The sequence below is a fragment of the Sturnus vulgaris genome, chromosome 3 (assembly GCF_052056855.1).
Source record: "Sturnus vulgaris isolate bStuVul1 chromosome 3, bStuVul1.hap1, whole genome shotgun sequence".
NCBI classification, from domain to species: Eukaryota; Metazoa; Chordata; class Aves; order Passeriformes; family Sturnidae; genus Sturnus; species Sturnus vulgaris.
In genome coordinates this window covers 91,243,078-91,269,964 of record NC_142245.1, presented here as the reverse complement: position 1 = coordinate 91,269,964, position 26,887 = coordinate 91,243,078, and the positions used below count along the sequence as shown (strand labels likewise).

At 36.4% G+C, this 26,887-nt stretch overlaps 1 protein-coding gene across 3 annotated transcripts in view; it reads left to right on the top strand.

The window, feature by feature from the left end:
* Positions 1-24,739, top strand: part of HCRTR2 (hypocretin receptor 2) — a 34,962-nt gene extending 10,223 nt beyond the window's left edge. The window contains exons 2-8 of one of the 3 annotated variants that reach the window (XM_088162266.1): positions 3,571-3,749; positions 5,177-5,420; positions 12,614-12,729; positions 17,397-17,617; positions 19,006-19,127; positions 20,225-20,446; positions 21,643-24,739. In XM_088162266.1, coding sequence (XP_088018392.1) covers positions 3,571-3,749; positions 5,177-5,420; positions 12,614-12,729; positions 17,397-17,617; positions 19,006-19,127; positions 20,225-20,446; positions 21,643-21,836 — 1,298 coding nt within the window. In that variant the 3' untranslated portion in view covers positions 21,837-24,739. The remainder of the gene's footprint in view (positions 1-3,570; positions 3,750-5,176; positions 5,421-12,613; positions 12,730-17,396; positions 17,618-19,005; positions 19,128-20,224; positions 20,447-21,642) is intronic. The other 2 variants (XM_014869474.2, XM_088162267.1) reach the window with 2 other exon arrangements.
* Positions 24,740-26,887: the final 2,148 nt, after the last annotated feature.

Sequence of the window (26,887 nt, the reverse complement as noted above, 5' to 3'; positions counted from 1 at the left end):
TCTTATGTCATTTAGGATTTATTTATTACTTTTTATCATTCAGTCCTATTCAAATAACATGTAGCAGATCCTTACAGCTTTTTAGCCTTGCACTGAAAGAAAACATTACCAATGCTTGTGGCAGGTTGAAAACAGTACTGCAAACAGCAGAGGGTGATGAGGGCAGAGAAAGCTGACTTGGTTTTAAAATACTTCAGAGGCTTTTCTTCACAATCTCTCTTTTTTAATACATTCATGGAATGAGTTTCTGGGATATTTAATTATTATGGTAGCATTTAAATATTTATGTAAACTTAAAGCTGATTAAGGTGCTCTTGTGCTATGTGCTGTAAAAATAATGGGAAATGTTTTATGTTGAGAAGAAGAGAAGAGGTCAAAAGGGGAAATACACAAAAATAAGCAGAGAAATATAAAGTAACAAATTATCTTGTATTTCTATGCCTGCAACCTATTGGGCTTTTTCACCTTCCAGGTACCTACCCCCATGGATTAGAATTCAATGAAATTCAGGGGTAGTTTCTGTACCTTGGCTTTCCTGAAACACTGCTATACCATGAGTAGCAAGAGGCACAGTCTTTTATGTTACTCTGAGGAACAGCAAATACTGAAGTTCATCTACATTCCATCTGTGTGAAGCCAGTGTGATCTGGAAGGTTTAGTACACGGCAGGGAATTAGGAGTCCAAGTTTCTCATTCTGTGTCTGATTTATTGAACGGCCTTTAACAACTTCTGTTCTGCACTTCACTTTCTTTGTGTCAGAGATGGAAATGGCAGTAATTCTTAGATCTCTGGGGTATCACAAGGTTTCATTTGCTCATACTGATAGACAGCTTTGAACTCAATATGCAGAATGCTACGAATAGATTTTAGATACAGCTGGCTGCCAGTGAGATTGACCTCATATTTGTCAATTTAATGGATTTGTTTTACCAGAAATAATGTTTATGTTCAAGTCTTTTTCACATGAATGGGAATAGGCCTGGTCAAAGACCAAACGTATCTGTTTAAACCCTGCAGCTTTAGGCACTGACATCCATGGCTGTAAATTATGTACTTGTCTGAATTGGGTAGAACATGGGACTGTTGAACCCATAATATGAGAAAAAAAGTACCCAAACTCTGAACTTTTAAATAACTTTTTATTTAATTTTTGCCTCTTGATAAAAGTAATAAGAATTACATAAAAAACATTGCCACTTAATAACAACTTTTTCCCAGGTAAAAGACGGGACCATACTTTCAATATTAATTGCACCTAAGATAAAGGATCAGCCATAAGTAAATGTCCAGATCTTCACACTTTTAGAGTATTAAAATTATTGAAAGTGAAATGGTTTTTGCAATTTTTTTCCACAGCATTGCATTTCCAATTGCAAACTTCCCTGTTAGGTATCTGAGGCCAAAACTAAGAAAACCTGAAATTCTGTATTCAGGAAGAAAACAATTGAAGAAATGTATACTGTATCCTCTTCAAACCCAGTGCAAGAACAGTGAAGATCTTTGTAGAGAGGTTTTCATTTGCATTTATGAAAGCATGATACATGTATAGCAAAAATTAAATTTATATAAGCAACAGAATCCAAAGCTATCTCTGCAACACATTAAAATATATCCAGAACATATGTTGCATCACAACAGAGGTTTTAGATGAACCTTGGAAGCCTGTATCTTAAGAAGACAATTAATAAAATCACCTGGGCTCAGAGAAACTGAAGGCCACCTAGCCTCTCCCTGTGTCTGTGTCCTAGGCTAAGTGTCTAAACATAGCCCTCCATGAAGAAGTCCTGCAGTCTCAGCTCCTGCCACTGCAATGGTAAAATCTTCAAGTATTCTGCCAGTTATGGTCACTGCACTCTCACCAGAAAGGTTCAGTTCAGTCTGAAGGTGTCCAGAGAGCAGCAACAAGGATGGTTGCAGAAGTTCTAGAAATGACTGAGAGTAAAAAATAAAGAGCTCTTAAGTTCTGAGGAAATATGTAACAAAAATCTTTACATATGTGAAGCATTGCTGAAGGAAAAAACTCTTCATCATTCCTTCCTGCCTATGTGCAGAAAAAAAGTTATATAAATAGCAGCAAAATAAGATTAGATTAGACATCAAAAGGTTGGTTTTTTTTTTGTAGGGAAGATAATTAAACAGAGCAACACATTTAAGAGATGTGTGGTATCTTCAAATATAACACAATTTCAAATGTAAACTTGCCAATAGTTGCTTAGTTGTAGTCTTGCTGTAGTTCTTTTGCTCTAAAGACATAAGACAAGATTTGTAGAATGAAGTAATATATTTTATTAGGTCAGCTGATACAGCTGGAAGATAGACAGAAGCTTTCAGGCACATCATCCTTCTAAGGATCTAAAGAAGCATCTGATCTCAAGAGCTTATGTGCCTTAAAGTCTGTGTATTTTTTCCCAGCTGTGTTAGCTATTTTAATGGTTTAACTCTGGCAGATTCCATTTTAGGTTTGGGCAACTTCTTGAGGACCTTTCTAGCTCAATTTTTTCACATTCTCTGATCTGTTTAATGTATCTAAATTAAGCGTTGTGCTATATCCTGACAGATTAGGAGACTTTGAATCTTCATCTAGATGTGCATGATGGATGAATAATTGTTTGCAGGGAAGTCCCTTTGATGTACAATGAATTGTATTCTTGTCTTACAAGAAGTATTGTGGTGTTTCTGGAAATTTTTGTGCATCAGTTCTTAAAGATCTTTGGGTGAATTAATTTAAAAATCTAAATAATTCAAAAGCTTTTGATTGCTCCAGTCACTCAGGGTTTGACTTCAAAAATTACTTTTAAAATTACTTTTCTGCTACTTTCTCAGACTTAATTATGGCATTTTTAATTTAGCAGCTTATGAATTTAGTGTAATGGTTTTAAAGACTGATTTGCCTCATTTCTAGAAGTCTTTCAGTTTGAAAAAGATAGACATAAAATATACAAAGCAAGTTTTAAAGGCTTTAAAGTGCCTTCTACATTCTGTTTTTGATCATCATCAAAAATGTAACATTTAATACAGCAAAAATTACTTTTATTAATTTAATTCATATCACAGTTACCCAGAAAATTACAGATTCTCTGCAGATGCAATAGATATATTAAATCCAGCAAAATATTTTATAACATTATATTTGTACACTTTGCAAGATTCTGTGTTGTAGCAATTTGATTTAAGCATCATGCTATCATAAGAAAACAGATAAACTTTTACAGGTGTAGATGTGTATTGCTGTAGACTAGAGCCAATGGCTTGGAAGAGAAATAAACGAAGTTGTATGAGTAGTTAATGAAGATTAACTAGCAGAGAAGTAAGATGCTTTATATATTGGATTATTTCCCATGCTGCAGTCTGTGGAAAGCTACTCTTTGTGTATCAAGAATCTCTCTACATGTACTCTCTTTTTCCACTCTAAAAGAAAACACATGGTTCTTGCACTGAACTGTATATTCAGATATTATATATTAAACAAAGGGCACAAAAATGTCCTTAATTCCACAAAGTCAAATGTTTTCCTCTTAAAGCATTTCCTAAGTAATTTCCATCTCACTAACTCGTCTTTCCAAATTCAGTTTGCCTTGCAGTGTGGAAGAATCATCACATGCGGACTGTTACCAACTATTTCATAGTGAATCTTTCTCTGGCTGACATTCTGGTCACAATTACTTGTCTTCCAGCAACTTTAGTTGTGGACATCACAGAAACATGGTTCTTTGGGCAGACCCTCTGTAAAGTGATTCCCTACTTACAGGTATTATTTTTCTGTTTGTGTACATGTTACCCATGTTATGAAAACCAGAAATGACAACAGCATCTTCCTAATACTTCTAATCCAATTAAAGTCTATACCTGACACTGAGTAGGTATCTCAGAGTACATGCTGAGACCTAAAAGACTGTTCCACTTGGGAATATGACTGTGCCTAATAAAGAATGGTTTTCATCCGATTGTTGGACTTTTGCAATACATTTTTTGGGACGTTTTTCTGATACTCTTTACTTTTTGTGACCTTTGCTAATGATTCAGAAGGGATGTAAAGCAATAAATATCCGTAAATAGAAATAAAGTCATTAATATTCTCTCTGTGTGGATCTAAACAGCTGCACAAGTGTCCAGAATAGAGAATCCTACTTCTGAAGGGAGTATGGATTTCTGTTGTGTTTACTGGTTTTGTATCAAAGTATCCAGGTTCACTGGGAGTTGGTCAGATTGTCTGCCTTAAGCAATAATTACTCATTTACCCATGGACTTAACTAGTTATGAAATCATTTGCATCAAAATGATTGACAAATACCTTTTCTAAGAATAGGTGTATGGATGAACTGACTGGGCAAACTAGAATGACAAGTGCTTGGCTTTGTAGTCATTAAAATTCAGAAGAATTAAACAGTACCCAGATTATATGCAGATCATCAGCTCTGTGCCTCCAGCACAATTTATATTTGCAGAAGACACCTCTATGGCCAAAGAGCCACGTTGTCAAAGGCAAAGTTCTCTAGCAGCTATGAGCTCTACTTGATACAAACAAGATTGCAACTTTTTTTTTTCAAAACCTTCATTCTAGTGAAAGAAAATCTGAAGAGTGAGTGATCACCTAGCATACAAATTGAAAGAATAAAACTGAAGTGATAGGTTATTTCCTTTACTGAAAAAAAGGTAAACTGTCTTAGTCTGACTTGAGCTGATTGTTGTCAAGGACTTTTTCATGACATCCTGAGTTTCATTGTTCTCATAAAAATAAAAAGCAAAATGATGGCTTGGTATGCTAATAGAACATAGAAAGCAACAAATAAATTTTTCTACAAAGAAAAAAAAAGATAAAATTCACTTTCTAATGTTTTAAAAGCTTTTTTTCAAATAAAGTTTTATAAATTCCTAGTTGATTAAATTTTCTATTTCAAAATCCGATTTTGCAACACCTATTCAGTTCATCTTAATGTGTGAATTGTCTTGTGGATTTTAGAAGGAATGCAGCAGATATCTGTTGTAATTCTGTAAGAAGTGATTTTAAAAGAAGTCTTTTTCTGGGAGTCTATTTAACAATTGCAGATAAAGAACTAACTATGTTGAAAATATAAATAATTTTTAAAACTCTGGGGGAAAAATACAATAAATAATTTTTGAAACCCTGGGAAAAAGCCCTACATTTACATTTACACAATTTTCCTTTTTCTTTAGACAGTTTCAGTCTCTGTGTCTGTCCTAACACTCAGCTGCATTGCTTTGGATCGATGGTATGCAATTTGTCACCCTTTGATGTTTAAAAGCACAGCCAAGCGAGCCAGGAACAGCATTATAATTATCTGGATTGTGTCCTGCATCATAATGATTCCTCAGGCTATTGTTATGGAGTGCAGCAGTGTGTTCCCAGGATTAGCCAATAAAACCACCTTGTTCACAGTGTGTGATGAGCACTGGGGAGGTGAGTCTGTCATTGACCATACATGCTGAGTTTGTACTGCTATAAAGTAATCAAAATATCAGATGTTAAATAAAGTAATCAAAATATCAGGAGAGGTTAATATGAAGTCAAGTTATATAAACATAAGAGAAAATGTCCTTGATTATATAAGCTTTCCTGGAATTATCATTTTTCAAATTCTGTGAAATTTCTGTGAATTTCTTTTGTGTTGTTGAAGCTTTAAGTACATTTTAAATGAAGTTTAAATGAATGAGGCTGACTAGTGTCTTGACCATGTTAATGCTTCCCAGAGGGTAGAAATGTTCCCACCCTTCAGTGCTTATGCTTATACAATTCCATGACTGATGGACATTGCAGGTTTACAAAGACTTCAGTATTTAGCCTTAAGAAGTAACTATGCAAGAACAGGTTTTCTGTTTACCTAGTATTTTGCTAATTGCTGGCATTTGACAAGTGTTTAGAGGTATCTCCTGGGAGTTCTATGCAAATACATATCATTGCAGAATTTACAGAGATGTCATCAATATAGGGTTAATCTAAAATTTGAAATTTGTCATGGACAAAATAATTTAAATAATTTTGTGAAAGTAATCAGCTACAAATTAGTCTATACAAGAACTGTAACCCTGCCCTTTTCCAGATTAACTTTGAATCTAACATGTTCTGTATCAGAATGAAGCTGTAAGAAGCAGGAAGGATTGCCAGGGGGTAACTACTTCTATTTTGTCTTCGTTCACAGCAAGTGGTGTGAGCCACCTACCTGAATGGTGAGGGCTCAAATCTGGTGGCCTTGGCAGAGCTCCAGTGCTAACAGAGTGCATGGGTTACATGCTGTGACTCTGACACTGGATATAATGGCCATCAGCAATACCATTATTCACACGCAGGAGAATAAAGCCAAGTTTGCCAAAACATAGAACTAAAAGGTGCCTGTTTAATAGCCTCGAGCCCGGCTAAAACACAAGCAGATATTCTCCCAGAGATGTCTCTGTAGGAGATTCTAATCCTGTGAACAATTATGATAAACTACAACTGGATCACCTGGATTTAATTATCGTGATAAATTAGCTTAAACAGCCTGAACTGCTGAGGGCTCCTCCATGTGCTGTTCTGGAAGTTCCTTCCCTGCCAACGGCTTTCACAGAGCCACCAGAGGATTAATGAGAAGACACTGGGTGTTGCATTCCCTGCCCTTTGTCTCCTTCATCCCAGTTAGTCCTCTGGGACAAGGCAAGGGGGCAGAGGTGGCCACTAGCCCACTGTACTCATTGCTGACAAAGGTGTGCTCTAAGTCTGTGGCTGAGAGGAAGCCTCTGCTAAAAGTTGTGAGTATTGTACTTGTTGTTTTATTGGAGAGGACAAAGCTGCTCTTTACTTCTAATGCTCTTTCTTCATCTGTGAAAAATTTTGTATCCCTTCCACTGCAGGATATTGCAGCAGTCATGTGACTATTTTCTTTCACAGCATTCATTCCAAGTACAACTTTTGTCCACCCATTTTGGCACAGAACCAATTATTCATGCCCTCATCATTTCAGGGTTAACTCTGCAGCACAGACTCTTTTAATCTCAACCTAGAAAATGATGTGGTTAATTAATTAGGAAGTCAAGAGATCATTTCATCAGGGAATGTAATCTCAGAATTTCCAGATCTTTATTGGCCACTTTTTGATTCCCAGTGGGAAAGTGTTGCTTTTGAACTAGTCTGTAGTAGGCTTAGAATTATTTTAAAGAGTGCTTCCTGTTCAGTTGAAGTAGTTGCAGCCTGAGGTGAAGCACCCACTATAAAAAAAAAAAAACAACAAGAAACAATCAACCCAAACTCCCAGTGCTTGCAAGACTCTACTCCTATGGAGTGTATTTGTCTAAATTTAAATCTATTGGTCCTCAGGTTATGATGTGAGATTTCACTTGGATGCTTGGAGAGATAGAGGGGATTATAATAAAGGCAAGGACTCGTGTATGGAATCAATTTTTTTATGTCTGGCTTCAGAAAGGGAGTGCAAACACTTCAAAATTTTTACATTATTATTTTTATTGAGCATGAAAATAATAATTTTATACTAAAAAGTTTCCTGAAATGGGAAGCTTCACTCTACTGAAAGATAACAACCCTATTTTTATCTTGCTGCCTTTTTAATGAATAGTTCTTCTAATGGCAATGTACCATCGTTGCTAGTCATTCTGATGGTACATTTCAGATATCCTTAGAAAAAATCTCTATATTCTAATAATAGCTTATCATAGTAACTTGAAAGAAGAATATTTATATGCATTAAATTACAAGAAGCTGATTTCTCAAAACTGTGGAATTGCTTAGTAAAAGTAGAGTTAACCATGTTTTATCAATGAGGGTAATAGACATATATATATGCCTACTTTTCAGACTATAGAGAATAGAGTGTCGTTAAAAAATAATTTCCATTCTGTTGAAAATTTCTTAGGATGCTGAGTTAGATCAAAGCATAGAATATGCAGTTTTTCTACTGAAAAATAGGGTTTGAAATCACAAAGGCCCCCAAAAAGAAAAAAAGAAAAGGGTAAACAGGCAGTGGTTTGAAAAGAGTGGTGAGCTTTAAAGCTGGAAGGAGAAATAAAAAGCTAATATTTTTAAAGACAATAGTTGCATTTTTGTTGGATTTTGTTTTGCCTTTTTTGACTATGCAAATATAGAAGGTCAAAGAAAGAGGTAACTAGGAGGATGTTAATAAAAAGGAAATTCATGCTGCTACAAATAACCTATATTTGCAAAGAGAAAGTGGAAATGTAGATGTTGCACACACTCCAGACACCCTAAGAAAGTCCTATAGGAGAGTCAGTTTAGAGAAGGGGTTGCATTTGGATGTTTATTGCTTTGTTTGGAACTGCATACAATTAATGCTGTCTAAAATTACAGTACATCTGATGACATCTTTGCAGAGTATCCTGTTCACCATGTGTTCTGAGGATGTTAAACTGTGAATGTTAAAGATTGGGACTGCAAAATGAGGATACTTAATAGCACTTCCCAAAGTTTTTGGAAGTCTGTTGTAATTCTGGGACCCCAGGGCCTTTGGGACATGAGGTACTATGGAGGAGTAACTGGAAGCCATGCCCGGGAAGATGTCAGAGATGCCAAAGCAGGAGACAACACTGTACCCTACACAGACTTAGGAGCAGCTGCTGGAGACCATAAAGTCGGAGCAGTACTGTGACACTCGGGCTCCTTAGTGGGGAACAAATAGTCGCCACCCTGACTAATAAGATTTGAGCATGCTGTTGGAAAGCTGCCAGTGGCTGCAAATGGAGCAATAGTTCAGCCTAAAACAGGGCTCAATGTCTTTATAATTGCTTCTGGCATTCGTGAATGTAAAATTCATTGCCAATTCTAGGCTGAGGGTTTTTCATCTTGAGTACTGTCTAATAACAATATTTTATTTGGGAATGCAGAAGGATCCAACATGTGACCTATGCAGGCTCACTTGAGGAGCCAGAGTTGGCCACAGTTCTATAATAGTCTGTAATTGCTGTGCTAAATTTGATGATAAAATGCCAAAACAAAAGAAATGTATATTAAAATGAGTTCACCATGTCTCCAAGTCAGCTAAGTGCATTGTCTTAGAGCTGTTCAAGAAGAGTGTTGGCCAAAGTGCATTAGCCAAGCCTTTTGCAATTGATAAAAAGAATATGGAGATAATCCTTTCCCAAAACTGTGTGGTTGAATGGAAACAAAGGGAAGACTTTGTGTTCCATTTCCTCTTAGACTATTCATACAATAGTACAAAACCACATTGTCTTAATTCTGGAAAACAAATAGCTGGAAATTGCAGTACTCCAGGAAGCTTTATACATCCTGTTTATCAAAGTGTTCAGAATTTAATGAAAAACTCATGGATTATTTTAATGCAAAGTCAGAATATTTCTAATACTGAAAATAAGCTGGGTGTTGTTGTACGTTGATAACTCAAGCATAATATTTTATGTTTCAAGATGTAATTTAGTATTAGCATTAGCTAACTGTAAGTACTCTGACATAGGAACTTAGTTTTGGAAGCACTGCATTATGTGGTTGATTTTTTTGTGCTATGGGCACCCACTTCCTAACATCCCTAATTATCAAGCTTTATTTTAAAAATATACACTTTTTGTTGCATTGCTTCTCTATGTTGGTAACTCCAAAACCTCATAGGTATCTTCCTGGGAGTAGGGGACCTGGGAACTCTACTGATGCTCAAAAAACTTGATAGTCCTGTTTTTCTCTATTCTTAAGGAAGCTGTCTAAGGAGTACAAATTTTGTTAAGCACTATGGCTAAAGGGACTATTTCATTTGCTACACATATCAAAACATTTTGAATCTGTTTATTTCAGTCTGATTACATATGTATATATGTATTTACACAAATATAGTAAAATTTTGGCAAAAATCCAGAAGCCATAGTTTCAATCTGCCGATTTCAGGCTGGGACTGGAAGACCAGGTGGAGAGGGGAAGCTTTAGAAAATTTTAAAATGTGTTTAATAACCCCTGCAGTAGACAGATGAAAGCTTGTTTTAACATACTGATCCTTTATCAGGTGGGGTAATTACAGTGTATGAATGAAGCTGAGCAGGAATGCCGATCTGAACCCAGTCCAACCCCTATGACCACCTGTGTGCTTTAGGTTTTATTCTCTCTTTTCAGTAGAATAGCAGCCAGAGACATGAGAGTCATTGTTTTATTCTTAAAGAGGTGGTTACTCCAGCTAAGAGCAATCTCCCCCTCTCCTGAAGTCCATTACATGACCATAGAAGGCAAGGACTTTTCTCCTTTTCTGCTTAGCAGTAGGAGTTTCAGCCATCCCAGTCAGGCAGGACCACAGATTGATTGATGTTTGCATTCAAGGAGCCTGGAACTCACTTACTTGATAAATGAATAGTATCCTTATCCAACCCTCCTCCTTCTTGCTGCTGTGGTTGTCAAACAGCTTTAAAGCTTTTCTTTGGCTTGAGAAGCTAAACAGAGTCATGCTTCTTAGGGAAAAGTTCTGCAAAGGGCTTTGCCCTGGGTGGAGGAGGGACAGGTTTCCTTTGATGTTTAGCAGCTGGCACTTTCCAGGTGGCTAAACTTCAAAGGCAAGTGTTAGGATCTTCCTCCAACCTGGTCCACAGTTCTTTGTAGATAGCTAGGCTCATTTAATGTTTTACTTTACTTGGAATGCTAAATTGGAAGTCATAAACTCCAGATGGCCTTTTAAATATGTACCGTCCTTTACCTGAAAGGGGCCCGGCCGCCGGCAGAGCATTGATGAGGCAGGTGGCACCTCCTCCTGAGCACAAAGAATGTCCTTTCAATTCTGACCTCCTGTGATCCCAGTAAGTCACGTTACTCCAGTTTCTCCTTCATCTCTCCACCTGTGAAGCGTGCACGTCAGGACTTCCCTGGCTAGCAGGACTGCTGTGAGGCTGCATTTTCTGGAATGCAAAAGCAAGTTTGAGATCGTCAATCAACACGTAATCTCAGGTTAATGCCAATTATAAAAAACCTGCCCCAAATGGTCTGTCTCCCCCAGGGACATTGACAAGAGTTAGTAGCTGCAGCTGCTACTTAGGAGCTGGCAAGTTTTTTTGCCACAGGATCTTAGAACAAGTAAGAAGTCAAATACTACTCATCTGAAGTTTTCAAACCCTGATCCATCAAAGCTATCAAATGTCAGTGGCAGCATCTCTATTATCTTTGCTGGGGATGAACCTTGGCTGCATTTTTCTGCAGCAGGTTTCCATCTCCTTGATACTGAGGGTTTTCTGTCTGGTGAACCAGCTGGAACTTTCAGGTCTAATGACAAGTGTGAGATTACCCCAGTCTGCATTTGAAAGCGAGCCTGGAATTTGCATGACAATGTTCTCCTTCCTGCTATGAGAGTAATGGGGCAAGTCTTTGTATATCTTTGAGATTCTCCTGGCATGCTCTTCTTTGATAGGGTCCACAGTATCAGTCATTTTAACACGCAGAAAATAATTTTGATGCACCAAAGTTTTGATCTCATGCAACTTTTTATTATTTTATTTTTTTCTCTCCTTTTTTCTTTTTTTTCCTTTTTTTTTTTTTTAAATTACAACACCGCTCAATACAGAATTTCACTTGCAGATCTTATCATCCTGAAACATTTGGAAATCCTGGAAATTAACATAAACTTTCCTTCTTTTCTCTATCTGAGATACAATGCTTACCTTGCAATTTAACTGTTAATGGGGTGCACATTCTCTTCTATGTGTTGATACACTTCAAAATGTTCATTCCTTTTCTGAGGCCATCCATAGATGTTAAGTTGTAATTAATACCAACAATTGGTAATAGCAAACTACATTTGATGTTACAAAAGAGAAGACAAGTTTTCAAGCACTGCATATTCTGGCATAAACTACTGATTCTTAAGATGCAGCGTTCTTAAAACTCAATACACTCACAGCATTTTTAAGATGTTTTCTCTAAGCAAATAGCATTCATAAGTTGTCTTTTGAAAAGAGATACATGGAAACTAGAGAACAACAATACCAAACTCATTATTATTAAAGCTGAGTCAAAAACCATCTTGGAGATTTCCTAGGTTTAAAGCATTTGAATGTATTGATTCTATTTTTAAAATTTAATCATAATAATTAATTACTGAGTCTTAATCACGTATAATCTGCCACCAAAGAGTGATTTATGAAATGTCTGTCTCTCCTCCCATCAGTGTCCTGTGCACTATGGTTCGCAGTTCAGTCTTTATAGGTGAGGCACTGTGCAGTTTACTCAGGGATACATAGCAGCCTTGGCAGAATTAAAACTAAAGACAGTTGCACAACCTTCCAGTGTGTGGAGGATGAGGATTATTACTTACCTATTTTTAGATAAGAAAATTTTTCACTTTTAGATAACGTTTCATTTTTAGATAACAAAATTAATCCATCACTGTTTTAATAAAAAGTAGAACTTCTTAAGGCTCCATACATAAAGTAATAATATGATAAGAAATCAGTAATGTGGCATAGGAGATCCTTGAGATAAAAAGCGTGTTTCTAATAGAATGTATCTAGAAGTGATTTAAAAAAGCAATCTTGACCATAATATTATTTGGTACATCTTCCTATTATGTTGAAAAATAAACACATATCTATATGATTAATTTTTATTAAGGTGATTTTGAAATGTATGTATATTTAAATGCAGCTTTCCTATTTGAATTCTCTTTCCAGCTGAGGTTTACCCCAAAATGTATCACATGTGCTTTTTTCTGGTGACATACATGGCACCACTGTGTCTTATGGTGTTGGCCTATTTGCAAATATTCCGAAAGCTGTGGTGTCGCCAGGTAAGTCACTGGCTCTGTTTACTTGCTCTTGGAACTTTGTGCAGATTCCCATGTACAACCCCTTTCTTTATAAATTCCATGTTGTCACTTAGGACTGAGATTTTTACATCCATGCAGGTATGTGGCCACCTTGGATAGGCATTGAGAAGTGTTGAAAAATTAAGGCAGTCAGAAAGTAAACCACTTTCTAGTGTCTGTGAAGGGCTTTCTCTTAGAGAGAAAGAAAGCAAAAGGCAATAGAAAAATTTATTTTAGCTAGAAGAAGGATGTCCCTCACTGTATCTGGAATGCTTACTAAAATATCTTAGGTGACCTTATTTATACTGCTAAAATCTCTTGTAGCAGTCAAAATTTAAGATTGATCTTCTAATTTTGTTAGTTTTATTTTTCTTACTCAGGTTGATGGCAGGCCCACTCTGAATGATATGTAAACTAGAAAGTCCAACTATCAGTACTGGGACACTGAAATTGCCTGATGTGAAGCTGGCTGTTATCAATAATTTTTATGTGACTGATAATAAATAATTGACACAATTTCTAATGTGAATATCTGTTTTTTTCAAGTTTCAATTAAAAAATACAGGAAAGAAAACAAGAATACTAAACAAATCAAACAAAAAAATCCACCAAGCAGAAAAACAGACAACATTTGAATTTAAGTGTCAAAAAAGATGTACTTTTTTTCAGAAATCTTTAAAAATTATTTTGTGTGTGTGAACTGTCATTTGTCATGCATGAGTCTATGGTGCTCTCTGCTGTCTTCTGCTTTGTCCAGCATTTATCTATAGCTATAGTCCACCACCAGCTGCCCTGTCATTCAGTAAAGGACAATAAACTCATTTTGTTGAAGAAATAATGCCAGATACTCCCTCTCATTTCCATCAACGTATGGCCATGAATCACTTCTCTCTCAGCAGCCTGTTTGATACCATCCAATTTTTGAGGCTGTCCTGGGCAGGGGATCATACCTGCCCCATCAGGAACATTTTTCAAGCAGTTCACACACACAGAATGACTGGGTTGGAAGAGACCTCCAAGATCATTGCATCCAACCCATGAGTTCAAATTGATTCATCAGAGAAATCACAAGTAGATTTGTGAATCACTTTAGATTTCTAAATATACATACGATAAAATTAAAAATCAAATCATATACTGGCAGAATATATCTCTCACAAGTAACTCATATGCAGGAAATACCAAATCTGCTTTAAGGCTTTTTGTTATCATCCATGAGTCATAACAGCAATTATTGTCACTTCTAATCAGATTAGGTTAAACCAGAATTGCTGTTTATCATGCTCATCAGCTTTAAATTATTATTTTTGCTTTTAATTTCTTAAGTTGATAAGATGAAATAACAAGATAGCTTGGAGATAAAATTTAACCTTTTCAGTTTGAGGGGACTCTTCTCCAGAACAAAGTATTTCTTGCTTAGTTTTTTATTAAGTTCAGTCTAAATATAGTTCTAATATGCTCTGCCTTGCTGAGTCTGCCCTGTATCACTCAATGACTTTATCACCATAATCCTTCTCAACCTTCTTTTCTATACCTTCTTTACAATCTCCCTACCCGCTCAAGCTCTTAATTAAGTTACTGCAAAGCAGTTGTTCTTTACCTACATGTAGTTGAAATTGCTGGCTCAGATGTAGAGCAGAAGTTGAATGACTGAAAACCAACCTTTTTTTTGGGTTCCCCCTCGCCTCCACTCCCCAGTTGTTTTAGCTGGTCTATTTGTTCTTCACAATGTTTCTTCTCCCTATTCATCTTGCATGCTGACCAGGTTAGGATGATGCTTTATTTTTTCAGTAGCAAAAAGAGAAATTCTACACAGGCTTAGTGCTATCAGTGGTGCCAAATTGCAGCTGCCTCTCTGCCTGGCATAGATGATAGCACTATGTATAAGAGGCTGCACTAAGTGAAATTAAAACCACTGCACATCTATTATCAACTGTGACTTGGCTGCAGGCATCAGGCACTTTTCTAAGTGCAGCAGGTGTGCTGTAATCAGTCATGTAGCACAAATGAATGCAGTACTCTAAATGTATTCTTTGGTAACAGTTTCAATGAAAAAATCATGCTCTTTACCAGAAATTCAGTTAAATGTGGTGATCTTATTGCTAGGTACAATGAGCTTTTAGATGTATGTGATAGGAAAAACACAACAAACAGTAGATGCTTTCTATGCCCTATATTTTTTCTAAATGTTCTTTTTTAAAATGTAATGTGTTGTGCATGCAGATTTTCAGATGAAAAATAGAAGATCAATTTACAAGTCATTACCATACTTTGTGTAATAGCTCTTAAAATTTCTGATTGTATAAATCAAGTGGGTCTTTGAATTAACGATTCACCTTTAAAAAGATGAACAATCATGCAAAAAATACTAGAAATTTTGAGTAAATTTTTACTTATTAGCAAGAAAGTAGTGATTTAGAAGTCTATGTTCTTGTGTGGATTTTAAGTAGATTAAAAACAACTTCTGAACAAATAGAACTGAATGGACTTATGATGAAAGTGTTGATACAGAATTTGTAATATCAAATTCCAAGTATGCTTCAATTTTCTGATGTCCCAATGCATTGACACTAAAGCCCATTTGTATTAATAATTAGGAGCTCTACCTATTTTCTTTTTGGCAAAATATACCCTTCCAATTTTTGCAAGTTGATGCTACATTAGAGAGATTTTCTTTGGTTGTAAACTCCTTGTGAACTATCTGAAGGGATAGAGAAAATGTGCATAAGAAAGTAACTCTAAATTTTAGTCTTTTTTTATTCACAGCTAATAGGCTTTTTGTAAAACATTGGAATAACACAAATTCTTCAAAATTATCTCTATGACTGACCCATTACCAACCAATAAATAAATGCACTATATTTCCATGAGCACACTTGTATATACTTGTAGGTACATAATCATAGAATCACAGAAACATGTATCTTGAAAAAAGCCCTTAAGGTCATTGAATCCAACCATAGACCAAACACTGCCAAGTCCACTGCTAAACTACATCCCTAAGTGCCACATCTACTTATCTTTTAAATATCTCCAGGAGTGGTGTCTCAACCACTTGCCTGGGCAGCCTGTTCCAAGGCTTGGTAACCTTTTCTGTGAAGAAAATTTTCCTTATATCCAATCTAAACCTGCCCTGGCTTTACCTGAGACCATTTCCTCTCATTCTATCACTTGTCTCCGTGTAGGGTAAGTCCCTTGCAATAGGACAGATGTGCAATTGTGGAGCTGGTAAGTGCTGATTTCAGGCATGTGACTGGGAGCCTACAGATGAACTCCAAGGGGCTGAGTTGTTTTAAATCCATGTACACTTTAGTAAAAACTAAATATCATAACTTATCCCCAGTTTTGCTTCAGAGATTTCCTGTTCATTACATGGCAACTTTGCCAAAATGCTCCAATAGGTGTAAATCAGGTTTGGTGGTGCACATAAATGCTGAACTAAGGGCTTGTCTGTGCAAGGAAGATATTCACATACAAGGCCCTACCTCCACCACCAACAAATAAATTAATTGACCAAACCCAAAAACCAACCAAAAAAACTCCACTCAACCCCACCAACCCCCACCAAAACCCCAACATAGTAGCTTTGCTAGAAAAATTCCGAATCTGCATGCTTTTTAAGCTTATTTTTACATTTCTTATATAAATATTTTAAAATTTCATCATTTTCTGGTCAGATTGTCTGGAAAAGCCCTATTAAAAAAAAAAAAAAGTTACAATAGGCATTGTGAACTTTCCAGATATTTTTGAACTTGAAATATTTCACATGAGATTAATCACCCTACACACAATTGTACTACACACAAATAAAACTGCATTTCTAGCCAAAAGGTTTTCACACTGTATGACATTGAAAATATTATAAATATAATTGTAATAGAGTTCTTGAGAAAGTCCTTGACATCTGCAGTCTTTCACATTTTGCTGCAGGCAGAATGCAATTTAGAAGAACTAAAGGAAATTTGTTTTACTTGGTTTGTCTTATGTGAGGGCACAGAAAACAAAAACCAATTTTTTTTTAATAGCATGGTCCTACATATGCTCATTGCAAGGTGTCTTTAAATTCTTCCTGTTTCTTGGCCCTTTTCCATGATTTCTCTCAATTTTGAAGAACTTTGCAGAGACCTCCACACTTCAGCTGTGATTATTTCTTGAGATAATTCACTGTCATCTAGGTTGCATGTATGGGAGTTTTATGACACTTAAAGCTATGCAGGGTTTAAATACTTATTTTCCAGTACTGAAAAACTGTTTAGTATCTTATATTAGCAGCATATTAATGGGAAAAACTACACTGCTATACAACAAAACATTTAATGCAGAACTTTATAACAATGTAATTGCAGCAGTAGGGTTGGTAATTTTGATAGTCTGAAGACACAAACAAGACAAGGTATGTGGGAAGTAAAGAAAATTTGAGGACATCAGTTGATATCAGTGTATAAAACACAATTTTTTATGCAGTTCCTCTAGTGTGTCTGAAACGGTTTGTTTTCTACAGCTACATAAATTAATTTGATTAAAAAGTCATTTTTATCCCTGTGACCTTACATTGCATATGTCAAGATGTCTATTTTCTTGTTATATCTGCAGAAAAAATCAGTTTAAAAAAATGTTTTTCAAAATGCCCCTTGTTTTGTCTGCCTTAGATCCCAGGAACTTCTTCTGTTGTTCAGAAGAAATGGAAGCCTCAGCAGCCCTCAGCACAGCCCCGAGGGCTGGGACAATCAACAAAGTCAAAGATTAGTGCTGTGGCAGCTGAAATAAAACAGATTCGTGCAAGAAGGAAAACAGCACGTATGCTAATGGTTGTCCTTCTGGTTTTTGCACTTTGCTATCTACCAATTAGCATCCTCAATGTCTTGAAAAGGTAAAGTTTATCACAAAACATAAACACTTGGTAAAGCTTTCTGTCTAAAAACAGTCGTCTGTCACAAGATTCCTTTTATTCTGACAGATACTTTTGAAGGATAAGCTTATTTACTGTATGATAAATAAGTGGAAAATAAGCATTCAATTGCAAGAAAATAGTATATATTATACATATTCAACCTATTCATAGTACTTAAACTAGAGGACAGATTGTGGAACTCTTGTTAACAAGGTTTTCCTAATTAAAATGATCTAACCTATCCTCATTAAACCTCATCATTTACTTGGGATTACAGCTTGTTTGCTGTAAATGCCCCCATGGAAGTACAGTCACCGAAAGCAGCAGCTGAAGGTTAGCAGCAGAGTGCAGTGTTGTGGCTTGGCTCTGAGGGCTGTGAAATGCTGAGTTCAAACCTAAGCTGCTCATGTACAGTCTGAGACCTTAGGCTAACCCTTCAGTTTGCCCTATGAAGATGTATTTTAATTTTTTTATCTTTTTCTCTCTGTGCATTTTTTATGTAATTGTGTACACTCTTGGTTTTTGTATAGTGCCTGACAAACTGAGGCTTTGGTAAAGTTACAGCTCATGGGCCCTCTGGAATACCAATAAATAATGGCACGTAGCAGAAGATCTGAATACCCTAAAAAATAATGAGCATGTCATTAGTGCTTTTTCAATTGGAATGTTATTGGAACATTTTAGTTTTTAAGGGATAATTTCAAGGTTTAAATACATCCCACTCAATCCTGGCCCCTCCCTGAGGTCTAATTTAAATACTTTTCATTCACAAGTCCCTTCATAGAAAATGTAGAGAAAAAACTATTTCCAGAAGATGGTTCAGGCAACCTACAACCTGAAACAGAGGAAATACACAGGCTGCCTCAACAATAGCAGAGTAGGACCAGAGTTAGATTTTCATTTCAATGGCAGAAGTAATGTGTAAGGAGTCTGGTAAATGCATATTTCCCTGCAGGAGAGAAGCTGTTACGGTAGCCTCAGGTCTGGGGCCAGTTCAATGCCTTTTCATTCCAAAGATATTTGGAGAGTGGGCCTAGAGCCAGGAAGCTCAGTGACATGAGTGCATCAAAAGCAACTTTTCCTGTCTTTTCTTGGCTTGTCTGACACCAGATGACTTTAGTTACTTGGCAGAAAAATTGTGCATCTTCACCATAGTAAAGTCTCAGTTACGCTAAACCACCAAGACAGGAGGCTGAGGGCTGGGGAGAGGATTTCATTCTCTCAAGTAAGAGAACACTGTGCTGAATCAGCCTTTCTGTGGTACTGGAAATAGGTCATCAGAGGTAAAATTAGGCTTGAAGTTGTAAAATCTTTTAAAATGAATTCTAATTTTGCCATCTTTCAGGTTTGCTTTTCTCTTTCTGTAGGGTTTTGGGGATGTTTAATCATGCTGATGACAGAGAAACTGTATATGCCTGGTTCACATTCTCACACTGGCTTGTATATGCAAACAGTGCAGCCAATCCTATTATTTATAACTTCCTCAGCGGTAAGTTACAGTTACCTAGAATTCAAATTTAATGTATAATTTGAATGTAATGAGCCATAGCAAAAATTAATGACCATGTAACTTCAGCTCAGATCCTCCAGTGGGAGCTAGATCCTCTTCCTAGAAGAAATTGCCTGAAGTATCCATTACCTTCAGGCTGTCTACCAACAAGTAACCAGAGTGTGCCAGGGGCTGAGTCCAAGTGCTAGAGTGCAACTGTCCATGACGTTAATGTGGTAGAGAAGTTCCTGGCATGACTTTAGCTGAAACAATTGCCATTCCTCTAAACACTCCCTGGATGCTCTCTGGCAGGTAGCACAGTGCAGGGGCTGTCCCCAGCTGGCATGTTATATTCAAGTATTGGGATTTGGAGGCTGTGAGTCTTCAATAGTACTTTCATGACCAGATGTGCCAAGTAGGGTCAACTTCAATGAACCAGCCAGGATGCTGTTTACTTGCTAGTATAGATTTGTCTTAGTTTTTATATGTGTCATTTGGCTTGGAGAGCAGAATCAGGACCTGAACTGGTGGTATTGCAGCTAAATACAGGAGCATTTGATTGATCCTCACTACCTATTGGCCCACTGTAGTTTTTTTTGTGGTGCATAGTATGAGAATGATCTGAACAATTTCCTCTGAGCCCCAAAAGCATGGGACTGTCAAACATTGTTTTTCTTCTTTTAAAGTCTATTAATGATAAAGTACAAATTAGCCATGCTCTCATTTCACATATCAAGTAAGGATTCAATCATTCAAGGCTGCATTTGCTTAATTACTTTTTTTTTGTTACGTATGTAATTAATCAGCAGACTATCTATGAGGTGGTTTCATTAATAATTCCAGTTTGTCCATTCTGTCTAGCCAAGAATAATTCAGTCTTCACATCACACCTCGTATGTCTTCTTAGAAAGGTTGTCTTTCTTCTGTCTTTCTCCAAGATGATTAAACTGTGATTTTCTACTTCTCCATTAGAAGAGCATCTGGGTGGTTCACATTAATTTTGCTTTAGATAACTCCTTTATATCCGAATCTATAAAGTTTGATGAAATGCGGTTTACAGTACAATTTTTTTCATGAGTCATTTTTGTGGTTGACAGGGAAATTTAGAGAAGAATTTAAAGCAGCATTTTCCTGTTGCATCTTTGGCATTCGCAGCCACCATGACGAACGGTTCACCAGAGGTCGTGCCAGTACAGAGAGTCGGAAATCCTTGACCACCCAGATCAGCAATTTTGATAACGTTTCAAAACTTTCAGAACACGTTGTATTGACCAACATAAACACAATTCCATCAAATGGTACTGCATCTATTACCCACTGTTAGTATACTGGTCCCTTTTGATCCCATAGAAGTAAATTCTAATTGTGCATCCATCATTGTTGGGATCTGAGCACAGAGTGAAGAGTGTTTAAGAACTGACTGTAAGAAAAGAAAATGAAAATAAATATTTTATAGAATATGCCATAACTTTGATTATATAATGAGGAAAGAAAATTTCATCACATTTATTTCAAAAGTCATGTTGCAAATAGGGAGGGAGTAAAGCAGTCATATTTTATACAAATATTTTCTTTGGATAACTACTTCTTTTAGACTCTTAAGCAAATAAAGAACAAGTATGAAAGTACGAAAATTATTTTCCCTGTCATTGGATAGTGTTTATGAATAGCTGTATTCTACTCTGATCTAATTATCTGAAGTTGTGGTATATTTTATAATGAATATTTTAACCAAAATTGGGTGTAGAGATTGAACTACCATAATGTCCTTTACTATTTCAAATTATCTGCTTAGCATGCATTCTGATGTGAATTAGGCTGATCAAATAGGAAATCCATATTAATTTATTTTCCAAAATTTTCTGTTCTTTTTCATGTGAGATAGGCTATTGAATGTGTTCAGGAACAGCTGGGAAGCCACTTTTCACTTAATACAGAAGGAATGGGGTTTTCTCCTGAATTCAATTGTATTATCATTCCTTTATGTACGGCACAAGCAAAGTTACAAATATGAAACCCATATGAGAGTGTGGCTGCAAATAATATTTTACCCTTTGTTTCTCATTTATCATCGTTCTCTTCTCTTCTCTCTATCCTCTGCTCATGGCAGGGGAGTTAGATTAGATGGTCTTTAAATGTCTCTTCCAACCTAAACTATCAATGATTCCACGACTGACTGGTAAACAGGAAGCTGTGGTGCTCTGCTGGTCAGGGAGGCATCTGGATAAGGAACCACAGGGCAATTTACTAAATAGTGCATATTAATAAGTAGTGGAACACATGAAAATGTTGAAAAGTAAAAAAATCTAGATTTATGCATCAGAAATGCTCTTAGTCTTTAGTCAAGAATTTTCCACTTAAAATTTTCAAATGCAATTTGAAGCATTTTTTGGAAGACCATTTTATTAATAGATTATCACTTGCATAGTGTTCAGAGAGAGTGAATCAGAGAGTAAGTTAGCCAGCCACCTGATACAAGCAGTGAAATATCTTAAAATCTTTATTTTATCTACAGATATCCCAGCTATGCTCAGCCCAGTGAAGTCAGCAGAACTGCATCTCCACATACCCGGGATGAGCGTGACTTCAAATATAGATGAGGCCATGAGGGTTTCTGCAGAAGACACTGTCAAAACAGAGAATGCAGAGTGGGATAAATTTGTCCCTAGCATAGCAAAGCTTACTTCGATGGAGTTGCAGCAAGGATGACTTTGGCTCAACACACTACAACTGCCAGAAACTGTCACATGCTTTAGCTGTGGTACAGACTACAACTGGACAAAGGGATTCCTTCAAAATAACTGCCTATTCTCTTTCTTCTCAGTCTTACATAAACCTACTTACCTCAGTACGAGCTAAAGAACGTCTTTACAATTCTTTTTAAATGTTGGATTGTATCATACTTTGTAAATATTGTAGATATTTATTTTTATATATTTTAGATGCTGTGAAATATTCTAAAATATATCATATAAAGAAATTTAAGTATTTGAAAGAAGGCTCAAACATCATTTATTTATATCCTCTTTGTATAAATGATTGACTCATGAACAAGGAATGCTTACTTATGCACTAGTGATATTCCAGCATTACTTTGCACTTCTTTTTCTGCAAATCCACTTGTAGTAAGTTCTATGTTTATTATGGAACTTTCACTTCAGATTGATTTGGGGAGAGTCCACATTACTTTTCTAAGTACAGACATGCTTCTAAGGTGTGAATCCAAAGTGTGGAAAGTCACAGGTTTTCATAAGATTACACTTAAACAGCCCTTTTTTTTTTTTTTTTCCAGATTTGAGTGCCTAAAAAGTAACCATTTAAATAAAACTTACGTGATGCTCAAAGGTGCTATAGGCTCAAATTTCCTACTCAGGCCAATAGGAATAACAAATGTGAGCACCGTTAAAGGACAGGACATTTTAACTTTGGTAGCTTTTTTTAGTACATAACGTGTTAAGTGTTGCTCCAGAAGATTTTGGAAAATCTTTAACATAGGAAACACTATTTGTCTTTCATTTTCATGACTTCTCTCTCAACTGCCATTTAATACTAAAGATACAATCAACTTACAAATCTACATATCAATTTATGGGATAATCTCCCTGACCTGGAGCTTCCTACTATGTATTTTATTTTTCTCCTTAGAGGATGAAGATGGTGCATCACTGGACTTAGTCTTCTAGAAGAATGTGGTCTACTGGTTAGAAAAAGGCTAATTATCAGAACCTGAGATACAATTCCCCTGTGGCACTATACTTGCATTTCAGTCCAGATTTTTCAAAAGAAAGGGTAAGATGAGAGGGAGGACTTTTTTTCATTAAAAAACATTTGGTATAGAAAGAAGACAGTCTCATGTATTCAAATGTTTCTATAAAGCCAATTATTAACTGACAAGGTGTTATTTGATTACCTTTTGTAAATATTTTTTCTAGGTTGTCCTTGGACCTAATTTCATGCAATGTACTATCTGTCATGGCAACTATAGTTTTATGAAGTGGTCAATCACTTTATGCTTTAGCCTTCCCCTACAGCTGTTTGACTTGACATTGCTGCAATTCCTCCTAGTTTATATTGATGTTAAGTGAGAGAAAGGAATTTGCATTCATTTGTATATTAAAGTTTTCTATTTAAAGAGAAAAAGGACAATACTCTTTTTTGATTAAAAAAGAATAAAGAAAAGTATCTAAATGGACAGAATGTTTAAATATCAAATAAAATAATGGGAATTTCAATATTCCTATGTGTAAGCTTAATTTTTAAGTATAGCTATTATGTCAATGTTATTTTAAGAAATTATTTTGCCTTGTCTCTTCTAAGAAAATTAACCCCAAATAACTGTGGAAAGCAGAGCAGGATTTGATTTCATAGCTACTACAATTCCTTTACCAAGAGAAGGCTATTTTTGCTCTTCAACTATGGAAAGTGCAGAATTGCTAAAGAGTGTTGAACAAGATCCATTCTTTTCTATGTAATTTGAAATGATTGGACAAACAGCTGCTGAATTATAACAATACAGATATGGGAAAATTTAATTTTAAAAAGTCCTCTAAGTTTTTCTTTTGTTTAGCTATAAGCAAATAAATAGTCTCAAAGTTAAAAACTAGTAAAGCAACCCAGCTACAAAATAATTATCCGTAATCATTTATTTGAGACAAAAAATATCTCAGCCCACAGTTGAAAAATGTCTATTATGCCTAAATTTGGTAAAGCTATAGCTTTATTTCAGAAAAGGTATTTTTAGCTTTTCCTTGAAGAAAGAGAAATAATTTAGAAAGCAATGGTTATTTAAGAAAACCTGGACAGCATAAGAGAAGAGTATGTATACTTTCCAAGCATTGAAGGTCATGGGTCGCTGTGGAAGGCCAGCAAAATCATTATGCCTTGTCAGGTGCTTTGCCCAGATCCCTGTGAGACGAATAGAGAGAAAAAAGGGTACAGTGCTCCTAACCTGAGGCAGCAAACAAGGAGCTAAAATATTGGTGTTAGTGATGCTCATGGAAAAATCCTAATTGGCATCTTTCTAAAGAGGGGGTGAATACCACCTGCTGGCACAATTTATATTCTTTTTGCTGCGACCTTAATGCCTGGGGGATAAATTGTGGTAGCTAAGTTAGTTCTGAGGCAAGAACATCACTGAAAGTCAATGGTAGTTTTTGCAGCCTCGAGGTGCTCTGTGTCATGTTAGAAAGGGAGGTTCTGGCCTTAATTTTGTCTTTGTAAGGGAAATTGTTCTCTTTTATATATTTTCTTATTTTCACCTAGATCTCCAGAATTAAATTGTTCCAACATTTCTAGGAATTTCTTTTAACCACAACTTTAACTTAGCAGTACATTTTATGTGGAGAAGATAAATAAAATATGAGACATTCATTAGCAAATGATTCTGGGTTTCCTCTGGACAATTTCTATTGAGTAAACAGCATATCTTTCAGACATGAATCAGATGTTATATCAGATTTGAAATCCTAAGTACAGCTAGAGAGTGTTAACCAATTTTTGCCAGAGACTATGGTTATGAAGCTAAATATTGGTGAAATATGGTTATCAAGATAAATATCTGGTTATTTTATTAAAAGACTTTTAATTCAAAAATAAATTTTTTAATGAAAATATTCCTATGCTTTATTTCTTTAGTTTCACAAAATTCAAGAAATACCTTTTTAAATTAAAAGAATTACTGGGAGAAAAAAACCAAATAGTGAGCAATAGCCAGCAATGGAGATAGAAAGAGCTGTGAGAAGAGAGGGTTTAATGAATGAACACTTCTTATCCAGTATATAAATACGGAAAGTTATATGAAAGCTGAGCTTTGAGTTTTATAACTTCTATCTGTTTTGCTATTCCAATATTTCCACTATTGAAATGGAGAGAAATGGAGAAATGGAGTTCTCCTGGCATTGTTTCTGCTCATTCACAGCAGCATTAAACACGGGGTTTAAATCACAGCATATTTGTTCCTGCAGATATAAGTTGTTATGCCACCATCATGCAGGTGCTTTGTCTCTCAACATATTTCACAGCCTTGGAGGTTTGATATCCTGACCTGTTTCTCCTTTATTGTTCTCACTGTAGTGATAAGCTTGTGCCTTACAGTCACAATGAATGCAAGATAATAACATCTCCCTGTCTCCACCTCCAAAACCGCAATGTTTTTCCTTTTCTTCTGGACTACATAGAGAGAACCATCTCATTCTCTGATATTATCAAAATTGATATGTGTTATTAACCTGGAGAGTGCTTTATATGGATGCCTGGATGGAGAATACACCAAACATTAGTTTAACTCAGCCCTTACTCTATGGCGTATCATAACCTACTGCTGCATATTACAGTGGTTTAAGGTAAAGGCAAATTTAGCTTTCTGACCTAGAATTTGTCTCACAGCTAAAAATTATATTAATCTCTCAGTCTGTTCTTTCTACTTGACAATTAGTTTTTTTTGTGGCTGTTGGATATATTGGGTGAAGTAATATATTAATTATTAAACAATTTAAAAAGCCCACAAACAAATATTTAGTAATTTTGTCATTAAGAGCTTAAATAAATAATGCAGTTAAAAAACTAAGCTAAAAAAGATCTATGTAAAAAAATATGATTGATCTTTCCTGAACTAAGAAAAATAACTGAAATCTGGACTTGGGGTCAAGTTTTGCTTTGTCAGTAGGGACAGGATTTCAACCACTGTATCTGTCTCTCTGATAGCTAAGATGGAAATTCTATGACATCTTTTGTTTAGGCATTTAAGGATCAAATACAGTAAAAAATGTTCTGTATGGGATAGGTTATTTGTGAAAACAAGATTCATGAGTAGCATGGAGAAATCAGTAGAGATCTGTTGCTTCCTCCTCCTTCCACTGCAAAAGCAAAGAGCACACACTGCACTGAAGCCAGCAGGTGTATGATTGCATCCTTTATGGTTGACTGCTTCATTGTTAAGCACCAAGTCAGCTGCTGACTTTCGTGTGGCAAACTGTTTTCTGAGGTATTTTAGTGGAACACCTGAGGTTACACTCATAGTCCAGTTTGGGTCTAGATTATAGATTAATTATTCGTTTCCCTGGTCTGCCGTCCAACATATTCCATAGGTCTTACTGATCAAGACTGTATTCCACATTTGAGATGAAAACAAACAAATTCACTTATAAAATGTGTTGAAAAGTGCTTACAGAAGGACATAGGACATAGTAACAGGCGTTTTCCAAAGAGCTCATAGGCAGCAGCCAAAGACCTTCTCTGTTAGTTTCTCTGGAGATCAAATGGGAACTGAGTGCAGAGGGAGCACCAGATCTCACGGAAGATGCTGAAGAACTCCTCTGGACACAGTCCAGGCCAGCGGCTGTGGCAAGAGAAGAAGTGTAAGCAGAGTGTGTGACAGCATCAGGAAAGGCCGCTCCCGGGAATGGGAGGCTCCATTCATTGCCCCTGTCCGCAGGGCTGGGCACAGGCAGGGGCAGGGGCAGGCGCAGGGGCAGGGGCAGGGGCAGGGGCAGGGGCAGGGGCAGAAGCAGTGACAGAGGCAGAGACACAGTCAGAAGCCCAGACACAGACAGGAGCACAGACACAGGCAGGGGCAGGGGCGGAGGCACAGACACTGGCAGGGGCACAGACACAGGCACAGACACAGGCAGGGGCACAGACACAGATACAGGCTGGGGCACAGACAGGCAGGGGCACAGACACAGGCACAGACACAGATACAGGCTGGGGCACAGACACAGACACAGGCTGGGACACAGACACAGACACAGGCTGGGGCACAG